Source organism: Entelurus aequoreus, linkage group LG05 (assembly GCF_033978785.1).
Source record: "Entelurus aequoreus isolate RoL-2023_Sb linkage group LG05, RoL_Eaeq_v1.1, whole genome shotgun sequence".
In the NCBI taxonomy this organism is placed as follows: Eukaryota; Metazoa; Chordata; class Actinopteri; order Syngnathiformes; family Syngnathidae; genus Entelurus; species Entelurus aequoreus.
Window position 1 is genome coordinate 84,624,122 of NC_084735.1, and position 24,926 is coordinate 84,649,047.

Genomic DNA, 24,926 nt, shown 5'->3' on the forward strand with positions numbered 1-24,926 from the left:
AGACACTTTACCCACCTGCTCCCAGTGCCACCCACACTGGTTTAAAAATGTAACTTAGATATTAGGTTTCACTATGTAAAAGCGCTTTGAGTCACTAGAAAAAAGCGCTATATAAATATAATTCACTTCACTTCACCATTTAGTAATCAATTGTACGGAATATGTACTGTACTGTGCAATCTACTAATAAAAGTTTCAATTAATCAGTTTACAAGCCCCTGGGGCTGTTTCTGTACTTGTTTTGATTATTATTATTTATTGATTGTTTGTTTTTAAATGCTGCATACTATAAATAAAGGTTTATAAAATAAAAATAAAAATAAATAAATAAATGAATAATTAATAATAATAATATTACAGCAATTAGGGAATCTATTAAATGAGAATAATATAGAGGAAAGTGTAGGAGAGAGGAGGTGGTATATACTTGACTTAGGTTAGGACACACTGGACTGAGGGCAACATTATACTTATTAAAGTTAAAGTGCCAATGATTGTCACACACACACTAGGTGTGGCAAAATTATTCTCTGCATTTGACCCATCACCCTTGATCACCCCCTGGCAAATGAGGGGAGCAGTGAGCAGCAGCGGTGGCCGCGCCCGGGAATCATTTTTGGTGATTTAACCCCCAATTCCAACCCTTGATGCTGAGTGCCAAGCAGGGAGGTAATTAGGCAAAGTGGCAACAGATAAATGTGAGCTATGTGGGGTGGTTGAAAATGTGCATAATGTGCTGATGGAGTGTAGGAAGTACAGGTCGCAGAGGAAGATATTAAGGCACAAATTGTACAGTCTAGGTAGTGGATGCAGTTTAAAGGCAATTTTAGGGAAAGGGGAAAACAATAAAGAATGCAGCAAAGCTCGAATGGGATATCTTAAGATCACAGGTTTAATACTTAAAGTATAGGTTTTTAATTTTTTAATTTATAATTAGGTTTAAAAGTGGCACAGAATTTAGAGGGTATAGGGCATTGTAGAACTAAGAATACGTCCATTCATTTGAATGGGAATTTCCTGGAGATCTGGGAAAACAGGGAATTTTTGAAAATTTACACACATAATTGTGCTAGATCAGGGGTGTTAAACTTGTTTTCATTGAGGGCCACACCGCAGTTATGGCTGCCATTAGACGGTCGCTTCATTAAATGAATTTGCCAAGAATTTAAATATTCAAACATTTTTTTACGTAAAGAGTTAAAAAAAATTGTTTTTTACCACTGTTTTTTACAGAAAAAACTGGCAGCTTAGTTGTCAGACTTTTACTGCAAAATATATGGTGTTTAAAAAAAATAAAAATATTATTTTTACAACATATTACTGTAAATAGAAATACAGTACCGCTGTTTAATTTTATTTTATGCAACTCAGCTGCCAGTTTTTTACCATAATAAAACGTGGTACCATAAAATCATCAACTGTGGATTTTACAGTAAAAAAACCCCAAAAAAACTACTGACAGCCCAGTCCACAGAATTTTACTGTAAAAAACAACAACATTGGAACGTTTTTTTTTTTCAATTTTTCTGTAAAAAAAACTCCCTAAATTTTACAGTAAAATCTATTGGTCATTTTTATAGTGTACAATTTGATGGATAACTTGCTTCGAAATCACAAACTATTCTCCCCTCTCCCCTCAGGCAGGAGACTATACGGTCCATCCGGACCCACACCTCCCGCCACCTGAACAGTTTTTTCCCCTCGGCCATCAGGAACATGAATAATAACAAGATCTGATTTTATTATACATTATTATATAGCTCATTTTATTATCTATTCTGTGTTATATGTGTTTTATGTTGCACGATTGCACCAAGAAAAAATCCTAGTTTGTGAACCTGTTTTCAAACAAAGGCAATAAAAAACTATTCTGATTCTGAATCTGAAATAAGTTAAGCAGATATTTTATTATTTATTTATTTTATTTTATTATCATTATTATTATTTTTCTCTCTCCCCTTTTGTTATGTGTGGTTTTGTGTAAAGACATATTTGATATGTACTGTATAGACCAGGGGTCACCAACGCGGTGCCCGCGGGCACCAGGTAGCCCGTAAGGACCAGATGAGTAGCCCGCTGGCCTGTTCTAAAAATAGCTCAAATAGCAGCACTTACCAGTAAGCTGCCTCTATTTTTTAAATTTTATTTATTTACTAGCAAGCTGGTCTCGACATTTTTAATTCTAAGAGACAAAACTCAAATAGAATTTGAAAATCCAAGAAAATATTTTAAAGACTTGGTCTTCACTTGTTTAAATAAATTCATAATTTTTTTTACTTTGCTTCTTATAACTTTCAGAAAGACCATTTTAGAGAAAAAAATACAACCTTAAAAATGATTTTTTATTGTAAAGAATAAAAATTAATTCTTAATTTTAGCTTCTGTTTTTTCGACAAAGAATATTTGTGAAACATTTCTTCAAACTTATTATGATTAGAATTCAAAAAAATTAAAATCTGTTGAATCAAATTTAAATCTTATTTCAAAGTCTTTTGAATTTCTTTTAAACATTTTGTTCTGTAAAATCTAGAAGAAAGAATGATTTGTCTTTGTTAGAAATATAGCTGGTCCAATTTGTTATATATTCTAACAAAGTGCAGATTGGATTTTAACCTATTTAAAACATGTCATCAAAATTCTAAAATTAATCTTAATCAGGAAAAATTACTAATGATGTTCCATAAAATCTTTTTTTAATTTTTTCAAAAAGATTCGAATTAGCTATTTTTTCTCTTCTTTTTTTCGGTTGAATTTTGAATTTTAAAGAGTCGAAATTGAAGATAAACTATGTTTCAAAATTTAATTATCATTTTTTTCGTGTTTTCTCCTCTTTTAAACCGTTCAATTAAGTGTAAATATCATTAATTATTAATAATAACATAGAGTTAAAGGTAAATTGAGCAAATTGGCTATTTCTGGCAATTTATTTCAGACTTAAATTTTAAGTGTGTATGAAACTGGTAGCCCTTCGCATTAATCAGTACCCAAGAAGTAGCTCTTGCTTTCAAAAAGGTTGGTGACCAATAGTCTGTAACCCAAGTACTCACCCTGAGCATACACACTCCAGTACAGTAGATGGCGGTATGCACCTATAACGTTGGTTGCGACCCGCCATAAAAATGAAGAAGTAGAGGAAGAAGCGGAAGAAGAAGCTCAGTGTGACGTCAGCACAGCGGTGGGAATGGATGCGTTCAACGTTGCCCTTATTTCGCGCACTTTAACCTGTTTTTTCGTGTCCCTCGCGTGTTTTTCGCGGGCCTCCCTCGGCACGGAGCTGAGTTTCGTGACATGCGGCTCCGTCGTCAAACTTTTAAACGTGAAACACAACGTGAGGCTGCATTCTCATGACGTGCGCTACGGCTCCGGTGAGTTGCTCTCTTTTCATTTTTCTCGCCATTATTTATTAAAGATTAAGGAAGCCTCCGCCAAGTAACATCAGGCGCGATAAGAAAATATTTTACTTTGAGGGAGACGGTTTTTAAGTCGACTTTAGTCTACGTTGCCAATCAAACATTCCTTGTGTCTTTCATAAAGAAAGGAAATATGGCTTCAAGGAGGGACAAGCGGTAGGAAATGGATGGATGGACCAAAGTGTGTGTTTTAGAACTGTTGAGACGACATTTTACCTTTTAAGGCTCTGCAAAAAAGACATTCACAATAACATTTAATATAAACATGATGTAATTATATATGTCATGTAGTAACATTCATATTAACATGTAATATATACATGATGTAAGTATATATGTCATATAGTAACATTCATAATAACATGTAATATATACATCATGTCATGTAGTAACATTCATATTAACATGTAATATATACATGATGTAAGTATATATGTCATATAGTAACATTCATAATAACATGTAATATATACATCATGTCATGTAGTAACATTCATAATAACATGTAATATATACATGATGTAAGTATATATGTCATGTAGTAACATTCATAATAATATGTAATGTATACATCATGTCATGTAGTAACATTCATAATAACATGTAATGTATACATGATGTAAGTATATATGTCATGTAGTAACATTCATAATAACACGTAATATATACATCATGTCATGTAGTAACATTCATAATAACATGTAATATATACATGATGTAATTATATATGTCATGTAGTAACATTCATATTAACATGTAATATATACATGATGTAAGTATATATATGTCACGTAGTAACATTCATAATAACACGTAATATATACATCATGTCATGTAGTAACATTCATAATAACATGTAATGTATACATGATGTAAGTATATATGTCATATAGTAACATTCATAATAACATGTAATGTATACATGATGTAAGTATATATGTCATGTAGTAACATTCATAATAACATGTAATATATACATCATGTCATGTAGTAACATTAATAATAACATATATACATGCTGTAAGTATATATGTCATGTAGTAACATTCATAATAACATGTAATATATACATCATGTCATGTAGTAACATTCATAATAACATATATACATGCTGTAAGTATATATGTCATGTAGTAACATTCATAATAACATGTAATATATACATGATGTAAGTATATTTGTCATGTAGTAACATTCATAATAACATGTAATATATACATGATGTAAGTATATTTGTCATGTAGTAACATTTATAATAACATGTAATATATACATGATGTAAGTATATTTGTCATGTAGTAACATTCATAATAACATGTAATATATACATGATGTAAGTATATCTGTCATGTAGTAACATTCATAATAACATGTAATATATACATGATGTAAGTATATTTGTCATGTAGTAACATTCATAATAACATGTAATATATACATGATGTAAGTATATTTGTCATGTAGTAACATTCATAATAACATGTAATATATACATGATGTAAGTATATTTGTCATGTAGTAACATTCATAATAACATGTAATATATACATGATGTAAGTATATTTGTCATGTAGTAACATTCATAATAACATGTAATATATACATGATGTAAGTATATTTGTCATGTAGTAACATTCATAATAACATGTAATATATACATGATGTAAGTATATATGTCATGTAGTAACATTCATAATAACATGTAATATATACATGATGTAAGTATATATGTCATGTAGTAACATTCATAATAACATGTAATATATACATGATGTAAGTATATATGTCATGTAGTAACATTCATAATAACATGTAATATATACATGATGTAAGTATATATGTCATGTAGTAAAAGGCACATTTCATTCATTGTCCTCGCCAAGAAGTGCGACCAAGCGTCTTTTTGTGTCGTTCTCGCCATTTCCGTGGTCTAAATCGGCTGTCAAAGTGTACCAACTTGTCGGAATACGTCCTCATCCTTCTTCTATCCAGGCAAGGGGGCGTGATTTATCTTTGTTATCCCATTGGGTTGAGTTTTTTCTTGCCCTGATGTCATTGTGGCTTGTGCAGCCCTTTGAGACACTCGTGATTAGAGATGTCCGATAATGGCTATTTTGCCGATATCCCGATATTGTCCAACTCTTAATTACCGATACCGATATATACAGTCGTGGGATTAACACGTTATTATGCCTAATTTTGTTGTGATGCCCCGCTGGATGCATTAAACAATGTAACAAGTTTTTCCAAAGTAAATCAACTCAAGTTATGGAAAAAAAATGCCAACATGGCACTGCCATATTTATTATTGAAGTCACAAAGTGCATTATTTTTTTTAACATGCCTCAAAACAGCAGCTTGGAATTTGGGACATGCTCTCCCTGGGGCATGAGGCATAAGGAGGTTGAGGTGTGTGTGTGGGGGGGGGGGGGGTGTATATTGTAGCGTCCCGGAAGAGTTAGTGCTGCAAGGGGTTCGGGGTATTTGTTCTGTTGTGTTTATGTTGTGTTACGGTGCGGAAGTTATCCCGAAATGTGTTTGTCATTCTTTTTTGGTGTGGGTTCACAGTGTGGCGCATATTTGTAACAGTGTTAAAGTTGTTTATACCCACACCCTCAGTGTGACCTGTATGGCTGTTGACCAAGTATGAATTGCATTCACTTGTGTGTGCGAAAAGCCGTAGATGTTATGTGATTGGGCCGGCACGCAAAGGCAGTGCCTTTGAGGTTTATTGGTGCTCTGTACTTCTCCCTACGTCCGTGTACCACTCCGTACAGCTGCGTTTTAAAAAGTCATAAATATTACTTTTTGAAACCGATACCGATAATTTCCGATATTACATTTTAAAGCATTTATCGGCCGATAATATCGGCAGTCCGATATTATCGGACATCTCTAATTGTAAGTGTATCTTGTGTTTTTTATGTTTATATAATAATAATTTAAAAAAAAAACTGCTCACCTGTCGATCGTTTCGAAATAACACACCAGCTCGTGGTCGCTATAAATAGTTCATAACAATATCATGAATACTTGGTTAATGTTCAAAATCTACGATTTGACTCCCTCAAATGGCCTTGACGCTGTGAACAACAGGACCAGGCTGTTCTGGAAACATCCCCGAGGACACCTCAATGATGGACGCTTTTGACCTCCCCCCCCCCCCAACGACCCCTGGAGTCGAACTTTTGCTTGCATGCAGAACAGCCCCAGTCTATGAACATTACATCATCACACCCAAGACAATGGGCACATACACACACACCCCGCCTCCCCCACCCCACACCTTCACCACCGCTTGTTTCCCCTCGGGGTGATGGACGGCTGGCAGCGCTTCATAGCAGCAGTCGACCTCCAGGGGCCCCAACTCCCCACCCCTCTGTTGCGAGTTGTCGTGATTTAAATGTAACGTGTTTATGTGTGCATGGCATGGAGGTTTTTTCCCACTCCAGACTAGGCCCTCTTAGGAGCCCAGTCTAGATTGTATTTTTTTACTCATCTTCTTCCCCAGCGTTTTACCTTTTTCTTATCTTTCTTATCTTTAACCCATCAGCATTCCTGTTTTGTAACCCTGTACACTGTTTGTTTGTCTAATCTTGAACGGGTTTGTGCTGAAAACATAGTTTCGTTGTGCTTGTGCAATGACAATAAAGTCCTATCCTATCCTATCCTAAGTCACGGAATGTAAATGGAGTATTATTGGCTGTTTTCAGGTGTTTTCTTATTGGATTTTATGGGCCCATTGGCGCCGCTGTAAGCGGACTTTTATTTACGAGTTAGAATGCGAAAAAGAAATCGATCCGTCGTCATGTCTTTCATAATGATTGTGAAACAGAGGCAAAACGATGCGGTTCCCCTTTAAAATATAGATATTTCAGTATTTCAAGGGGCTGGAAGATCATAGCACTTTACCAAGTCAGGGTTTCCCACACATTCATTTATTTGTGGCGGCCCGCCACGAAAGATCTCTTGTTGCCTTATTTGTATTTGACTTTATTAAATGTATTTATATTAGAAACACAACATGTGTATATAACAAAGGGTGCAAAGTCTGCCGGCAGTAGGAAACACATGGTTAAGTGTAGGGAGTAAAACTGATGGCAGTCTAAAGTTCAAGATTTTTGGAGCTCTTGTTCAGTGGATCAGATGTTTGATGAAGCTCTGTGTCTATCTACCACCACTACTGTTTTCTGTTTATTTGTTACTGACTGTGGCAGGACACCTCTGCCTCTGTTTCACTTTATGTTGCTGGTAAATAATATGGTTGTAGTAGTAGGGTAAAGTTAAGTTATTTACTATGCACTAATTAAAGGGGCAGAGCTTTGAGACATTTTAGCTTTTATATTTTATAAGATATATTTTTTGTAAGAACCACAATTAATAAATATATTTCAGTGAATAACTTATTGTTCAAATCTGTATATAAATATGTACATAAAGTGTTGTAATTATATTGTAAAATGGATGGATGGATGGACGTTTAAAACAAAACTGTTATTATTAATTAGTAAGTATACATTTTTTGAGCCTTTTTAGAGAAAATCAAATCATTGTAGTAAATTATGCAAATTGCTCGATGATGTCATGGTGACCACGCCCATAGCCACGCCCCCACCGCCACAGGTATCTTGGCATTCTATGGGAAACACTGCAAGTGTCATTTGTGTGTGTGTGTCACAGGAAGTGGACAGCAGTCGGTGACGGGTGTGACCGGCGTGGAGGACGCTAACAGCTACTGGAGCGTGCGCGGGACTCGCGAGACGGCGTGCCGACGAGGCGACGCGGTCAAGTGCGGTCAGACCATCCGACTGACGCACGTCAACACGGGCCGGAACCTGCACAGTCACCACTTCAGCTCGCCGCTCTCCTCCAACCAGGTGGGTTTTCCTCCGCCTCGTCGGTTGGCGCCTCGTCTTTTTGGACCATTCGTTCAATCTAAGGCTGTCTAAGATAACGAGAGGTGTATAGAATTGAAATTTACCGTAATTTCCGGACCATAGGGCGCACCGGATTACAAGGCGCACTGCCGATGAATGGTCCATTTTTGAATTTTTTCATATATAAGGCGCATCATAGGATCATAGGGCGCATTAAAGGAGTCATATTATTATTTTTTTCTAAATGGAAAACACTTGTGGTCTACATCAGTGTTTTTCAACCTTTTTTGAGGCAAGGCACATTTTTTTTCATTAAAAAATCCGGAGGCACACCACCAGAAAACGTTAAATAATGAAACTCCACCAGGTCGCCGTGCCTTATTTTGAGTTTGTTAGTGTTTTCCTGAGTGTAGTGCTTCAGTTCCTGTCTTGCGCTGTTATTTTGGTGGCCCTTCCTGTTTTGTTGGTGTTTTCCTGTAGCACTTTCATGTCTTCCTTTGAGCGCTATTCCGCGCACATACTTTGTGCTAGCAAGCAAGGCTATTTACGTTGTTGCTATCTTTATTTGTGTGGACATTGTTGATTGTCACGTCATGTACGGATGCACTTTGTGGACGCCGTAAGTTTTTGCTGGCGTCCAGCATTCTGTTTCTGTTTACTTTGTAGCCAGTTCAGTTTTACTTTTGTTTTGCATAGCCCTTTCGTTCATTTTTGGTTTAAGCATTACATACTTTTTTTACCTGCACGCTGCCTCCCGCTGTGGTCTGCATATCGGGATCAGAACAAACCATCCTCGTCTCACCCGACACATTCCGACTTTTGCAAAGCAATTAAATACCTGCTGCCACCTACTGACATGGAGTATTACGTGCTTACCTTGCTGAGTTTTACACAACACAAACACTAAGCAACGGCACATTATTTGCAGATTATAACTATTGATTTGCAAAAAATGTTTTTTGGACCAATTAGGTAAAGTTGCGTAATTTCCCACGGCACGCTAGACAATATCTCAAGGCACACTAGTGTGCCGCGGCACAGTGGTTGAAAAACATTGGTCTACATAACATGTAATGGTGGTTCTTTGGTCAAAATGTTGCATAGATTATGTTTTACAGATCATCTTCAAGCCGCTTTCTGACAGTCGCTTCTGGTGCGCCATTTTGTGGGCAGTCTTACTGGCGTCTTCTCCCCGCCATCTTTGTTGTAGCGGTGTAGCGTGCAAGGACAGGAGTGGAAGAAGTTTCAAAAGATGGAGCTAACTGTTTTAATGACATTTAAACTTTACTTCAATTAATAACGGAGCAGCATCTCCTCATCTGGAAACAACAACAAGGTGTCCCATGAAAAAACGTCCGACCGGAACTCTCTAATAACTAAAGTTCCTTGGGTGAATAATGTGAACTCACTACACCGGTATGTTTTAGCGCTTTCATGGCGAGTTTACTGACAAGATATAAGTAAGAACTTTACACTACTTTGTATTAGAAATGGCAACAGCGGAGGATGAATGCCCCATAACAAGAAGATAAAGACGAAAAAGAAGATTATCGACTACGGTGCAATTTTTCAGGATTTATGCAGATCCCAAATACAGATCAGCAGGTACCAGAAAGTAAGAAAAGTTGATTTTGCATAATATTGCGAAACAAAACTCCAAATAATATGTCTTACCTTATACACCAGGGGTCACCAACCTTTTTGAAAGCAAGAGCTACTTCTTGGGTAGTGATTAATGCGAAGGGCTACCAGTTTGATACACACTTAAATAAATTGCCAGAAATAGCCAATTTGCTCAATTTACCTGTAACTCTATGTTATTATTAATAATTAATGATATTTACACTTAATTGAACGGTTTAAAAGAGGAGAAAACACGAAAAAAATGACAATTACATTTTGAAACATAGTTTATCTTTAATTTCGACTCTTTAAAATTCAAAATTCAACCGAAAAAAAGAAGAGAAAAACTTAAAAAAATAATTTATGGAACATCATTAGTAATTTTTCCTGATTAAGATTAATTTTAGAATTTTGATGACATGTTTTAAATAGGTTTAAAATCCAATCTACACTTTGTTAGAATATATAACAAATTGGACCAAGCTATATTTCTAACAAAGACAAATCATTATTTCTTCTAGATTTTCCAGAACAAAAATTTTAAAAGAAATTCAAAAGACTTTGAAATAAGATTTAAATTTGATTCTACAGATTTTCTAGAATTGCCAGAATATTTTTTTTGAATTTTAATCATAATAAGTTTGAAGAAATATTTCACAAATATTCTTCATCAAAAAAACAGAAGCTAAAATGAAGAATTAAATTAAAATTTATTTATTATTCTTTACAATAAAAAAAATAAATTTACTTGAACTTTGATTTAAATTGTCAGGAAAGAAGAGGAAGGAATTTAAAAGGTAAAAAGGTATATGTGTTTAAAAATCCTAAAATCATTTTTAATGTTGTATTTTTTCTCTAAAATTGTCTTTCTGAAAGTTATAAGAAGCAAAGTAAAAAAATTAATGAATTTATTTAAACAAGTGAAGACCAAGTCTTTAAAATATTTTCTTGGATTTTCAAATTCTATTTGAGTTTTGTCTCTCTTAGAATTAAAAATGTCGGGCAAAGCGAGACCAGCTTGCTAGTAAATAAATCAAATTTAAAAAATAGAGGCAGCTCACTGGTAAGTGCTGCTATTTGAGCTATTTTTAGAACAGGCCGGCGGGCTACTCATCTGGTCCTTACGGGCTACCTGGTGCCCGCGGGCACCGCGTTGGTGACCCCTGTTATACACACACCATAATAATACTCGTATATTGAAGCATAGTACAATCCATCAAGCGGTGCGGCTTCATAGCTTACCAAAGTCGGACTAAAACATTTTGATAGATTTTTGAGCGCCGTGTGTAATGTTCTATATTTTCAATGGAACATATAAAATGTTGGTGTTGTTTACTTGAGACATATTGCCCTCATAGTGCAGTCTACACATATCTCTTATGTTTGACTGCCATCTACTGGTCACACTTATCATTACAACATGTACCATATAAAATTGCTTCGAGGTCGGTAAGCACAACCACAATTATGCCGTACATTAGTCGCACCGGGTTATAAGGTGCACTGTCGAGTTTTGAGAGGGAAAAAATGATTTTAAGTGCGCCTTATAATCCGGAAAATATGGTAACTTGAATTTGCAATTCCGGTAAGTGTGTGGATGGTGAAACGGTTCAAATCGGATGAGAAATGTGGGATATGCAGGCGATTGTATATTTTCCGTTCATTGGCAATGGGGAGAAAATTCCAGGAAAACCGGGAATTTGGGGAAAGGGAAAATAAGTTTTGGGTTCGATATATTGGAAGAATAGTGTGGGTGGATGGTCGGAATCAGGTTTAAAAATGGCGCAGAATTGAGAGAATATAGGGCGTTGTAGAACTATGAATACGTGCATTTATTTGAATGTGAATTTCCTGGAAATTGGGGAAAACCGGGAATTTTTGAAAATATTGATACTCACAGAATTGTCCTAGATCAGGGATGTCAAACTTGTTTTTATTGAGGGCCACACCGCAGTCATGGCTGCCATTAGAGGGCCGCTTGTAACAGTAAATAATTCATTAATTTGCCAAGAATTTAAGTATTTAAAAAAAAAAAAGTACGTAAAGAGTATTACAAAATTTTGAATTTTACCACTGTTTTTTACAGGAAAAAACTGGTTGCCAGACTTTTACTGTAAAATATATGGTGTGTTTTTTTAAAATTATTTTTACAACATATTACTGTAAATAGAAATACAGTACAGCTGTTTGATTTTATTTTGGCAACTCAGCTGCCAGTTTTTGACCATAATAAAATGTGGTACCATAACATCATCAACCGTGGATTTTATAGTAATAAAAACTGACAGCTCAGTCTGTAGAATTTTACTGTAAAAAAACCCAAACGTTGGTCGTTTTTTTTCAACTTACAGTAATATGCTGTAAAAAAAACAAAACAAAAAAACTCCCTACATTTTACAGTAAAATATATTGGTAATTTTTATTGTGTACAATTTGATATTAAAGTATTTATTTGGATTTTGACCCAAAACGTTAGATAATATAATATTTGTTGCAATATTGGACACTACTTTTTTTTCTCCTGTTAAACTAGGGGAAAAAAACCTAATACCTTTTTAGTAAGAAAATATAAAAGTAAAGAAAGAAAATATAAGGTATTCTATGGATACATATTATTTCCAGGCTTTTATTTCTTCTCTTGAGTTTGACACCTGTGTCCTATGGGTTGGTGATGTTTGCTAATATTTGTTCAATTAATTTACAATGGAGACGCTTCTGGTACATTTAGTTATTTGAACCATTTTGTTTTCCAATGTACTGTATTTTTCGGAGTATAAGTCGCTCCGGAGTATACGTCGCACCGGCCGAAAATGCACAATAAAGACGGAAAAAAACATATATAAGTCGCACTGGAGTATAAGTCGCATTTTTGGGGGAAATGTATTTGATAAAAGCCAACACCAAGAATAGATATTTGAAAGGCAATTTAAAATAAATAAAGAATAGTGAACTAAATAAGTGTACGTTATATGAGGCATAAATAACCAACTGGTATGTTAACGTAACATATTATGGTAAGAGTCATTCAAATAACTATAACATATAGAACATGCTATACGTTTACCAAACAATCTGTCACTCCTAATCGCTAAATCCCATGAAATCTTATACGTCTAGTCTCTTACGTGAATGACATCAATAATATTATTTGATATTTTACGGTAATGTGTTAATCATTTCACACATAAGTCGCTCCTGAGTATAAGTCGCACCCCCGGCCAAACTATGAAAAAAACTGTGACTTATAGTCCAAAAAATACGGTATTTAAAAAAAAAAATTACGTGAAGAGTATAAAAAAATTGTGAATTTTACCAATGTTTTTTTACAGGAAAAAAATGGTTGCCAGACTTTTACTCTAAAATATATGGTTGTTTTTTTTTTAAATAATTATTTTGACGACATATTACTATAAATAGAAATACAGCAGTGTTTCCCACACATTCATTTATTTGTGGCGGCCCGCCACGAAATAATTACGTCCGCCACAAATAAAAAAAATGCAAAAATATTTTTTTTTTGTTTTTGTCCTGTCCAGCTTCTCAGGCAAATCATATAGTTGATGTAGATGCCCATATAGGCTGTTCAGATTTACTTTACCAAAGAGAAGTGTAGGATACTTCTCTTGTTGCCTTATTTGTATTTGACCACTACTGTTTTCTGTTTATTTGTTACTGACTGTGGCAGGACACCTCTGCCTCTGTTTCACTTTATGTTGCTGGTAAATAATATGCTTGTAGTAGTAGGCTAAAGTTAATTATTTAGTATGCACTAATTAAAGGGGCTGAGCTTTAAGAGACATTTTAGCTTTTATATTTTATAAGATATATTTTTTGTAAGAACCACAATTAATAAATATATTTCAGTGAATAACTTATTGTTCAAATCTGTATATAAATATGTACATAAAGTGTTGTAATTATATTGTAAAATGGATGGATGGATGGATGGACGTTTAAAACAAAACTGTTATTATTAATTAGTAAGTATACATTTTTTGAGCCTTTTTAGAGAAAATCATATCATTGTAGTAAATTATGCAAATTACTCGATGATGTCATGTGGCCACGCCCATAGCCACGCCCCCACCGCCACAGGTATCTTGGCAGTTTATGGGAAACACTGTACAGTATCGTTGTTTGATTTTATTTTGGCAACTCAGCTGCCAGTTTTTGACCATAATATAATGTGCTACCATAACATCATCAACCGTGGATTTTATAGTAAAAAAAAAAACTGACAGCTCACTCCATAGAATTTTACTGTAAAAAAAACCAAACGTTGGTCTTTTTTTTTCAACTTACAGTAATATGCTGTAAAAAAAACAAAAAAAAAAAACTCCCTACATTTGACAGTAAAATATATTGGTAATTTTTATTGTGTACAATTTGATGGATAACTTGCTTCCAAATCATAAATTAAGCAGATATTTAAGTATTTATTTGGATTTTGACCCAAAAAGTTAGATAATATAATATTTGTTGCAATATTGGACACAATTTTTTTTTCCCCCTGTTAAACTAGAAAACAAAACCTAATACCTTTTTAGTAAGAAAATAAGGTATTTTATTGATACATATTATTTCCAGGCTTTTGCGGACCTTGAGTTTGACACCTGTGTCCCATGGGTTGGTGATGTTTGCTAATATTTGTCCAATTAGTTGACAATAGAGAGGCGTCTGGTATATTTAGTTAGTTTAACCATTTTGTGTTCCAATGTAAAAGAGCAGTGAATAAATGAATATACTTACAATTCATTCTGGCCCTCTGATTTTCCTTTGTCTTGTTTGTCCATATGGATGTGAAATGGTCTTAAATTATTTTCAATATGGTCTTAAATGTGACTTATTGACCCTGCAGTGCCTTCTGAGGCGTTCTATTTTGCTCAGCGTTCCTCTAATGGTCGCGGTGCCGCCGTCCGCAGGAGGTGAGCGCGTTCGGCGAGGAGGGCGAAGGCGACCACCTGGACGAATGGAGCGTGGAGTGCGGCGGGTCGGTGTGGAAGCGGCAGGAGGCGGTCCGCTTCCGCCACAAGTCCACCGATGCGCTGCTGTCGGTGACGGGGGAGCAGTACGGCCGGCCCATCCACGGCCAGAGGGAAGTGCACGCCATGCCCGGCACCACGCCGCACAGCTTGTGGATGGCCATGGAGGGCGTCTTCATCAAGCCCACCGAGGCCATGGCGGGCCAGGACCACCACTACCAGCACACCGAGTTCTGAACGCCCCTTTCTTCTCCCCCGCGTCGTCTTGGGAGGAGGTTTGTCCACTCACTTCCTGTTTCCTCTCCAACATCACACATGCGGACTTTCTCTCACCGCACGACTACTTCCTGCTGAAGGAGACACGCGCTCTTTGTAGTAAACACGGGAATATTTATACAACAACAACAAGCATTGGTCAATTTCTATTCTATTGACTGAATCGTGGTGTCCAAAGTGCGGCCCACAGCTGATTTTTTTTTTTTAAAGGGACAGTCGCACATTTTAAAAATACTATTCCCCAAAAAAATTAATACAAATTGGAAAAAAGAGCCTATGTGTTTAAGGTAGCAGGAAAAAAATAAATGTTGTCGTTAAAAACAAGGGTTGTATTTTTTTTATAAACTCAATACCATACAGTTAAGTAACCCATGTAAAAAAATGTTTTTAATCTAACTTGTGCCCAATTTTCTTTGCAGCTGGCTTCTTCATAGGGTTTCAAAACACTAGTTTGAGGTGGCTGATAAGGTTTGATGTGTGGAAGCACGATGTTTTTATGTTTTTTTTTTTTAACATTTGTTTGTTGTTTTTGTCCGACACATAATTGAAACAAGTTGTCAAACATACGTCGAATGTGCTGTTTTTCCCCCCAACAAGTATAATAATAATCAGAATAATAAAGTAAAATGGTTTTAGGACACATAATTGAAACAAGTTGTCAAGCATACATCAAATGTGCTGTTATTCCCCATAAGTAAAATAACAGTAACAATAAAATAACATGGTTTTCAGACTCATAATTGAAACAAGTTGTCAAACATACGTCAAATGTGCTTTTTCTCCCCCATCACTTGGAATAATAATTAAAATAAAGGAAAATGGTTTTCAGACACTTAATTGAAACAAGTTGTCAAACATACGTCGAATGTGCTGTTTTCCCCCCCCAACAAGTAAAATAATAAAGTAAAATGGTTTTAGGACACATAATTGAAACAAGTTGTCAAACATACGTCAAATGTGCTGTTTTTCCCCCCCAACAATTAAAATAATTAAAAAAAAAGGTTTTCAGACACTTAATTGAAACAAGTTGTCAAACGTACGTCAAATTGGCTGTTTTTTACCCCCAGCCAGTGAAATAATAGTTTAAAATAATAATAAATAAAATGGTTTTCGGATACATAATTGAAACACGTTGTCAAACATATGTCGAATGTGCTGTTGTTTCCCCCAACCAGTAAAATAATAATTAAAATAATAAATAAAATGGTTTTCAGACACTTAATTGAAACAAGTTGTCAAACATACATCAAATGTGCTGTTTTTTACCCCCAACCAGTAAAATAATAATTAAAATAATAATAAATAAAATGGTTTTCAGACACTTAATTGAAACAAGTTGTCAAACATACATCAAATGTGCTGTTTTTTTCCCCCCAACCAGTAAAATAATAATTAAAATAATAATAAATAAAATGGTTTTCAGACACTTAATTGAAACAAGTTGTCAAACATACATCAAATGTGCTGTTTTTTTCCCCCCAACAAGTAAAATAATAATTAAAATCATAATAAATAAAATGGTTTTCAGACACTTAATTGAAACAAGTTGTCAAACATACATCAAAAGTGCTGTTTTTCCCCAACAAGTAAAATAATAATAAATAAAATGGTTTTCGGACACTTAATTGAAACAAGTTGTCAAACATATGTCGAATGTGCTGTTTTTTCCCCAAACCAGTAAAATGATAATTAAAATAATAAAGTAAAATGGTTTTCCGACACATAATTGAAACAAGTTGTCAAACATACATCAAATGTGCTGTTTTTTCCCCCAAGTTAATGATTTGCACAAAAAAAAAAGAAAAAGTTTCTCAGTGTGAACTTTAAAGGACTACTGAAATTATTTTTTAAAATTTAAACGGGAATAGCAGATCCATTCTATGTGTCATACTTGATCATTTCGTAATATTGCCATATTTTTGCTGAAAGGATTTAGTAGAGAAAATCGATGATAAAGTTCGCAACTTTTGCTCGCTGATAAAAAAAAGCCTTGCCTGTACCGGAAGTAGCGTGACGTCACAGGAGCTAGTATTCCTCACAATTCCCCGTTGTTTACAATGGAGCGAGAGAGATTCGGACCGAGAAAGTGATGATTACCCCATTAATTTGAGCGAGGATGAAAGATTCGTGGATGAGGAACGTTACAGTGAAGGACTTGAGAGGCAGGGATGGACGTATCTTTTTTCGCTCTGACCGTAACTTAGGTACAAGCTGGCTCATTGGATTCCACACTCTCCTTTTTCTATTGTGGATCACGGATTTGTATTTTAAACCACCTGGGATACTATATCCTCTTGAAAATGAGAGTCGAGAACGCGAAATTGACATTCAGTGCCTTTTATCTCCACGACAATACATCGGAGAAATGCTTTAGCTACGAGCTAACGTGATAGCATCTTGCTTTAACTGCATATAGAAACAAAAGAAATAAACCCCTGACTGGAAGGATAGATAGAAAATCAACAATACTATTAAACCGTGGACATGTAAATACACGGTTAACTTGACTGACTACACTAGAGCAAGCCCGGTCACAGGCAATTACAATGTCTGTTAGTCCGGGTGAGGAGTCAGTTAAGCTAGAACTAGCCAGCGCCAGGCTGGATAATCCATGTACGCATAGCAATTCTCTTAGAATAATACACAATTCACATAATGTTTTTTCTGTTGTGTCTGTGTCAGAGGTGGACATGCATTCTACTGAGGTGGCAAATTATGATATGTCCAGTCTATTGCAGCACCAAGCAAACAATCGGAAAATTCCCGTCATATCAATTCCTAGATATGGTCGAAACTATTTAAAGTGCACTACGCATAATAAACGCAACATTGTTAATATTGCCACTACGGATAATCTTAACAAAAACTCGTCAAAACAGCCCAATACCTATAATATGGGCTTTTTAAACATAAGATCATTGTCTCCCAAGGCGTTATTGGTTAATGAGGTCATTAGAGACAACAATCTTAACGTCATTGGTCTTAGCGAAACCTGGCTCAAACCGGACGAATTTTTTGCGCTCAATGAGGCATCTCCTCCTAACTATACGAATGCGCATGTTGCCCGCCCTCTTAAAAGGGGAGGGGGTGTCGCACTAATATACAATGAAAATTTCAACCTTACCCCTAACCTAAATAATAAATATAAATCGTTTGAGGTGCTTACTATGAGGTCTGTCACACCGCTACCTCTCGACCTGGCTGTTATCTACCGCCCCCCTGGGCCCTATTCGGACTTTATCAGTGAATTCTCAGAGTTCGTTGCTGATCTAGTGACGCACGCCGACAATATAATCATAATGGGGGACTTTAATATCCATATGAATACCCCATCGGACCCTCAGTGCGTGGCGCTCCAAACCAGAATTGATAGCTGTGGTCTTACACAAATAATACATGAACCCACGCATCGCAACGGTAATACAATAGATCTAGTGCTTGTCAGGGGTGTCACCACCTCCAAAGTTATGATACTTCCATATACTAAAGTAATGTCCGATCATTACCTTATAAAATTTGAAGTTTTGACTCTTTGTCAACAAGCTAATAATAATAATAACTGCTATAGCGGCCGCAACATTAATGCTGCCACAACGATGACTCTTGCTGACCTACTGCCTTCGGTAATAGCACCATTCCCAAATTATGTCGGCTCTATTGATAACCTCACTAACAACTTTGACGATGCCTTGCGCGAAATTATTGATAGTATAGCACCGCTAAAGCAAAAAAGGGCCCCTAAAAGGCGCACCCCATGGTTTACAGAAGAAATTAGAGCTCATAAATTATCATGTAGAAAACTGGAACGCAAATGGCGCGCGACTAAACTTGAGGTTTTCCATCAAGCATGGAGTGATAGTTTAATAACTTATAAACGCATGCTTACCTTAGCTAAAGCTAAATACTACTCAAATCTCATCCGCCTCAACAAAAACGATCCTAAATTTCTGTTTAGTACAGTAGCATCGCTAACCCAACAAGGGACTCCTCCCAGTAGCTCCACCCACTCGGCAGATGATTTTATGAATTTCTTTAATAAGAAAATTGAACTCATTAGAAAGGAGATTAAAGACAACGCATCCCAGCTACAACTGGGCTCTATTAACACAAATACGACTGTATATACGACGGACACTGCCCTCCAAAATAGTCTCTCTATTTTTGATGAAATAACATTAGAGGAATTATTACAGCGTGTAAGTGGGATAAAACAAACAACATGTTTACTTGACCCACTTCCTGGGAAACTTATCAAGGAACTGTTTGTATTATTAGGTCCATCAGTGTTAAATATTATAAACTTATCACTTTCCTCCGGCACTGTTCCTCTAGCATTCAAAAAAGCGGTTATTCATCCTCTGCTCAAAAGACCTAACCTCGATCCTGACCTCATGGTAAACTACCGACCGGTCTCCCACCTTCCGTTTATTTCCAAAATTCTCGAAAAAACTGTTGCACAGCAGCTAAATGAACACTTAGTGACTAACAATCTCTGTGAACCTTTTCAATCCGGTTTCAGGGCAAATCACTCTACGGAGACAGCCCTCGCAAAAATGACTAATGATCTATTGCTAACGATGGATTCTGATGCGTCATCTATGTTGCTGCTTCTTGATCTTAGCGCCGCTTTCGATACCGTCGATCATAATATTTTATTAGAGCGTATCAAAACACGTATTGGTATGTCAGACTTAGCCTTGTCTTGGTTTAACTCTTATCTTACTGACAGGATGCAGTGCGTCTCCCATAACAATGTGACCTCGGACTATGTCAAGGTAACGTGCGGAGTTCCCCAGGGTTCGGTTCTTGGCCCTGCACTCTTTAGTATTTACATGCTGCCGCTGGGTGACATCATACGCAAGTACGGTGTTAGCTTTCACTGTTATGCTGATGACACTCAACTCTACATGCCCCTAAAGCTGACCAACACGCCGGACTGTAGTCAGCTGGAGGCGTGTCTTAATGAAATTAAACAATGGATGTCCGCTAACTTTTTGCAACTCAACGCTAAGAAAACGGAAATGCTGATTATCGGTCCTGCTAGACACCAACATCTATTTAATAATACCACCTTAACATTTGACAACCAAACAATTAAACAAGGAGACTCGGTAAAGAATCTGGGTATTATCTTCCACCCAACTCTCTCGTTTGAGTCACACATTAAGAGTGTTACTAAAACGGCCTTCTTTCATCTCCGTAATATCGCTAAAATTCGTTCCATCTTGTCCACTAGCGACGCTGAGATCATTATTCATGCGTTCGTTACGTCTCGTCTCGATTACTGTAACGTATTATTTTCGGGCCTCCCAATGTCTAGCATTAAAAGATTACAGTTGGTACAAAATGCGGCTGCAAGGCTTTTGACAAAAACAAGAAAGTTTGATCATATTACGCCTATACTGTATATACCTTTATATACATATATATATATATATACCTATACTGGCTCACCTGCACTGGCTTCCTGTGCACTTAAGATGCGACTTTAAGGTTTTACTACTTACGTATAAAATATTACACGGTTTAGCTCCAGCCTATCTCGCCGATTGTATTGTACCATATGTCCCGACAAGAAATCTGCGTTCAAAGAACTCCGGCTTATTAGTGATTCCCAGAGCCAAAAAAAAGTCTGCGGGCTATAGAGCGTTTTCTATTCGGGCTCCAGTACTCTGGAATGCCCTCCCGGTAACAGTTAGAGATGCTACCTCAGTAGAAGCATTTAAAGGCCTACTGAAACCCACTACTACCGACCACGCAGTCTGATAGTTTATATATCAATGATGAAATCTTAACATTATAACACATGCCAATACGGCCGGGTTAACTTATAAAGTGACATTTTAAATTTGCCGCTAAACTTCCGGTTCGAAACGCCTCTGCGGATGACGTATGCGCGTGACGTAGCCCGGCGAACACGGGTATGCCTTCCACATTGAAGCCGATACGAAAAAGCTCTGTTTTCATTTCATAATTCCACAGTATTCTGGACATCTGTGTTCGTGAATCTGTTTCAATCATGTTCATTGCATTATGGAGAAGGAAGCCAAGCAAGCAAAGAAGAAAGTTGTCGGTGCGAAATGGACGTATTTTTCGAACGTAGTCAGCCACAACAGTACACAGCCGGCGCTTCTTTGTTTACATTCCCGGAAGATGCAGTCAAGATGGAAGAACTCGGATAACAGAGACTCTAACCAGGAGGACTTTTGATTTGGATACACAGACGCCTGTAGAGAACTGGGACAACACAGACTCTTACCAGGATTACTTTGATTTGGATGACAAAGACGCAGACGTGCTACTGTGAGTATGCAGCTTTGGCTTTTTTTTGCGTATGTACGTAACTTTTTTAAAATATATAAGCTTTATGAACCTTGGGTTAGGTGAACGGTCTTTTGGGCTGAGTGATTGTGTGTGTTGATCATGTGTTTGAATTGTATTGGCGTGTTCTATGGAGCTAGGAGCTAGCAGAGGAGCTAGGAGCTAGCATAACACGTACCGTACCGTACGTGCGCGTCACGTACTAACTTTTTAAAAATATATAAGCTTTATGAACCTTGGGTTAGGTGAACGGTCTTTTGGGCTGAGTGATTGTGTGTGTTGATCAGGTGTTTGAATTGTATTGGCGTGTTCTATGGAGCTAGGAGCTAGCAGAGGAGCTAGGAGCTAGCATAACAAACACGCAGGTGTTATTATGCAGGATTAATTTGTGGCATATTAAATATAAGCCTGGTTGTGTTGTGGCTAATAGAGTATATATATGTCTTGTGTTTATTTACTGTTGTAGTCATTCCCAGCTGAATATCAGGTACCGTGAGTATGCAGCCTTGGCTGCTAAACATTCGATAACTTGACCGTATGTGCGCGTCACGTACGTAACTTTTTAAAAATATATAAGCTTTATGAACCTTGGGTTAGGTAAACGGTCTTTTGGGCTGAGTGATTGTGTGTGTTGATCAGGTGTTTGAATTGTATTGGCGTGTTCTATGGAGCTAGGAGCTAGCAGAGGAGCTAGGAGCTAGCATAACAAACACGCAGGTGTTTTTATGCAGGATTAATTTGTGGCATATTAAATATAAGCCTGGTTGTGTTGTGGCTAATAGAGTATATATATGTCTTGTGTTTATTTACTGTTGTAGTCATTCCCAGCTGAATATCAGGTCACCCCCGGCTCTCACAGCATCTTCCCTATCTGAATAGCTTCAACTCCCCACTAGTCCTTCACTTGCACTTTACTCATCCACAAATCTTTCATCCTCGCTCAAATTAATGGGGAAATTGTCGCTTTCTCGGTCCGAATCTCTCTCACTTAATGCGGCCATCATTGTAAACAATAGGGAACTTTGCGTATATGTTCAACTGACTACGTCACGCTACTTCCGGTAGGTGCAAGCCTTTTTTTTATCAGATACCAAAAGTTGCAATCTTTATCGTCGTTGTTCTATACTAAATCCTTTCAGCAAAAATATGGCAATATCGCGAAATGATCAAGTATGACACATAGAATAGATCTGCTATCCCCGTTTAAATAAAAAAAATTCATTTCAGTAGGCCTTTAAGTCCCATCTTAAAACTCATTTGTATAATCTAGCCTTTAAATAGACCCCCCCTTTTTTTTTTTAGACCAGTTGATCTGCCGTTTCTTTTCTTCTCTCCTCTTCTCCCCTGTCCCTTGCGAGGGGGAGTTGCATAGGTCCGGTGGCCATGGATGAAGTGCTGGCTGTCCAGAGCCGGGACCCCGGGTGGACCACTAGCCTGTGCATCGGTTGGGGACATCTCTGCGCTGCTGACCCGTCTCCGCTCGGGATGGTTTCCTGTTGGCCCCGCTGTGGACTGGACTCCCGCTGATGTGTTGGATCCACTGTGGACTGGACTTTCACAATGTTATGTCAGACCCACTCGACATCCGTTGCTTTCGGTCTCCCCTAGAGGGGGGGGGTTACCCACATATGCGGTCCTCTCCAAGGTTTCTCATAGTCATTCACCGACGTCCCACTGGGGTGAGTTTTTCCTTGCCCGTATGTGGGCTCTGTACCGAGGATGTCGTTGTGGCTTGTACAGCCCTTTGAGACACTTGTGATTTAGGGCTATATAAATAAACATTGATTGATTGATTGAATGCTTTCCAGGCTGGCGAAGGTTAACAATGCTGTGCTAACGACGCCATTGAAGCTAACTTAGCAACCGGACTGCACAGAGCTATGCTAAAAACATTAGCTCTCCACCTACGCCAGCCAGCCCTCATTTGCTCATCAACACCCGTGCTCACCTGCGTTCCAGCGATCGGCAGAAGGACGAAGGACTTCACTCGATGCGTTTGGCGGTCCGGAGACGTAGGAAGTCAAGGTGAAGTCGGCGGCTAGCGCGGCTAGCGCTCCAACAAAGTCCTCCTGGTTGTGTTGCTGTAGTCCGCTGCTAATACACTGATCCCACCTACAACTGTCTTCTTTGCAGCCTTCATTGTTCATTAAAAAAATTGCAAAAGATGTCCAGAATACTGTGGAATTATGAAATGAAAACAGCTTTTTGTATAGGATTCTACGGGGTACCATAACTTCCGTTACTCGGACTTCGTCACGCGCATACGTCATCATACCGCGATGTTTCAGCCGGATATTTCCCGGGAATTTTAAAATGTCACTTTATAAGTTAACCCGGCCGTATTGGCATGTGTTGCAATGTTAAGATTTCATCATTGATATATAAACTATCAGACTGCGTGGTCGCTAGTAGTGGCTTTCAGTAGGCCTTTAAGTATCTTGTCTTTGCAGTCTATTTAATTGAGTATAAGTTGAAAAGGATTTGCAAATCATTGTATTCTGTTTTTATTTAGGAATTTCACAACATGTCAACTTCACTGGTTTTGGGGTTTGTAAAATAATATTGACTTCAGTTTATCATTTTGGTCTTTAATTTGTTGATCATGATTAATATATATATATATAAAAAAAAACTGGACAAAGATTTTAGGCAAACCCATTTTTTTTAATCAAACTTATTTGTGAACAATTTTTTTTTTGTACAATATATAATAGGTTAAATGTAATGACATCAACAAAACAGTACAATGATTCCCTTTTGTTACGTCGACTTGTTTGAACAAAATAAGTAAACAAAGGCAAAACTTATCTCATTCAAATCCTTTGGTTTTCTCCTCCTGTGTCCAAGTACTTATTCCCTGAGTTGGTAAACAATATCAACAACTAAACAAAGTAACAGATTTGTGGGGAAAAGGTGGAAGACATCGGAAAAATATTGATATGATCCAAAATTGACAGCATTTACATATTAATCGTATTAACCGTTGTGTACTGTGGAGGACGACTATGTGTTTAAGAGTTCTTTCTTTTTACATAGCCATGTTTAGAGTAGCTAGTACTTTTCCTTTGTATATTCTACCTGTCTCTCTTTGTCTTCATATTGTCTGTTTAGTGTCTTAAACCATCAGGAATGTGAAACCAAACCCCCAAATCTTCCTCTAGCTTTAGTAAAACTTGAAAATATTCCCATTCTGTCTTGATGGTCCTTCTTACTCAGCATATATGTCATCGAAAGCACTTGGGACTGACCAGTAACTTAGACTCTCTGGGAGGAAGAACTGGTCGACGCAATAGTACCTAATAATGTGGCCACTGAAACTTCAAATGTAAACAGAAGCAAGCAGACATTTCTTATCAAAACAACAATTTATTGCATCAACACGTGTGTACATATCGATAATATCGATGATTGGGTAAATATTGCTCTCTTCCGTCTCC

The 24,926-nt window shown here is 36.9% G+C and overlaps 1 protein-coding gene across 1 annotated transcript; it reads left to right on the forward strand.

Annotated features, from left to right (window-relative positions):
* The first annotated feature begins 3,082 nt into the window (after positions 1-3,082).
* On the forward strand, positions 3,083-15,551 carry sdf2 (stromal cell-derived factor 2). Its single transcript, XM_062046575.1, has 3 exons — positions 3,083-3,365; positions 8,091-8,287; positions 14,833-15,551. Exons 1-3 carry the CDS (start codon positions 3,182-3,184, stop codon positions 15,127-15,129), a joined length of 678 nt encoding a protein of 225 aa, XP_061902559.1. The 5' UTR covers positions 3,083-3,181; the 3' UTR covers positions 15,130-15,551.
* Positions 15,552-24,926: the final 9,375 nt, after the last annotated feature.

Coding starts and splice junctions, on each gene's coding strand:
- sdf2 (XM_062046575.1), top strand. CDS start 3,182: ATGGATGCGTTCAACGTTGCCCTTATTTCGCGCACTTTAACCTGTTTT. Junction 3,366..8,090: donor TGACGTGCGCTACGGCTCCG/GTGAGTTGCTCT, acceptor TGTGTGTCACAG/GAAGTGGACAGCAGTCGGTG. Junction 8,288..14,832: donor CGCCGCTCTCCTCCAACCAG/GTGGGTTTTCCT, acceptor CGCCGTCCGCAG/GAGGTGAGCGCGTTCGGCGA.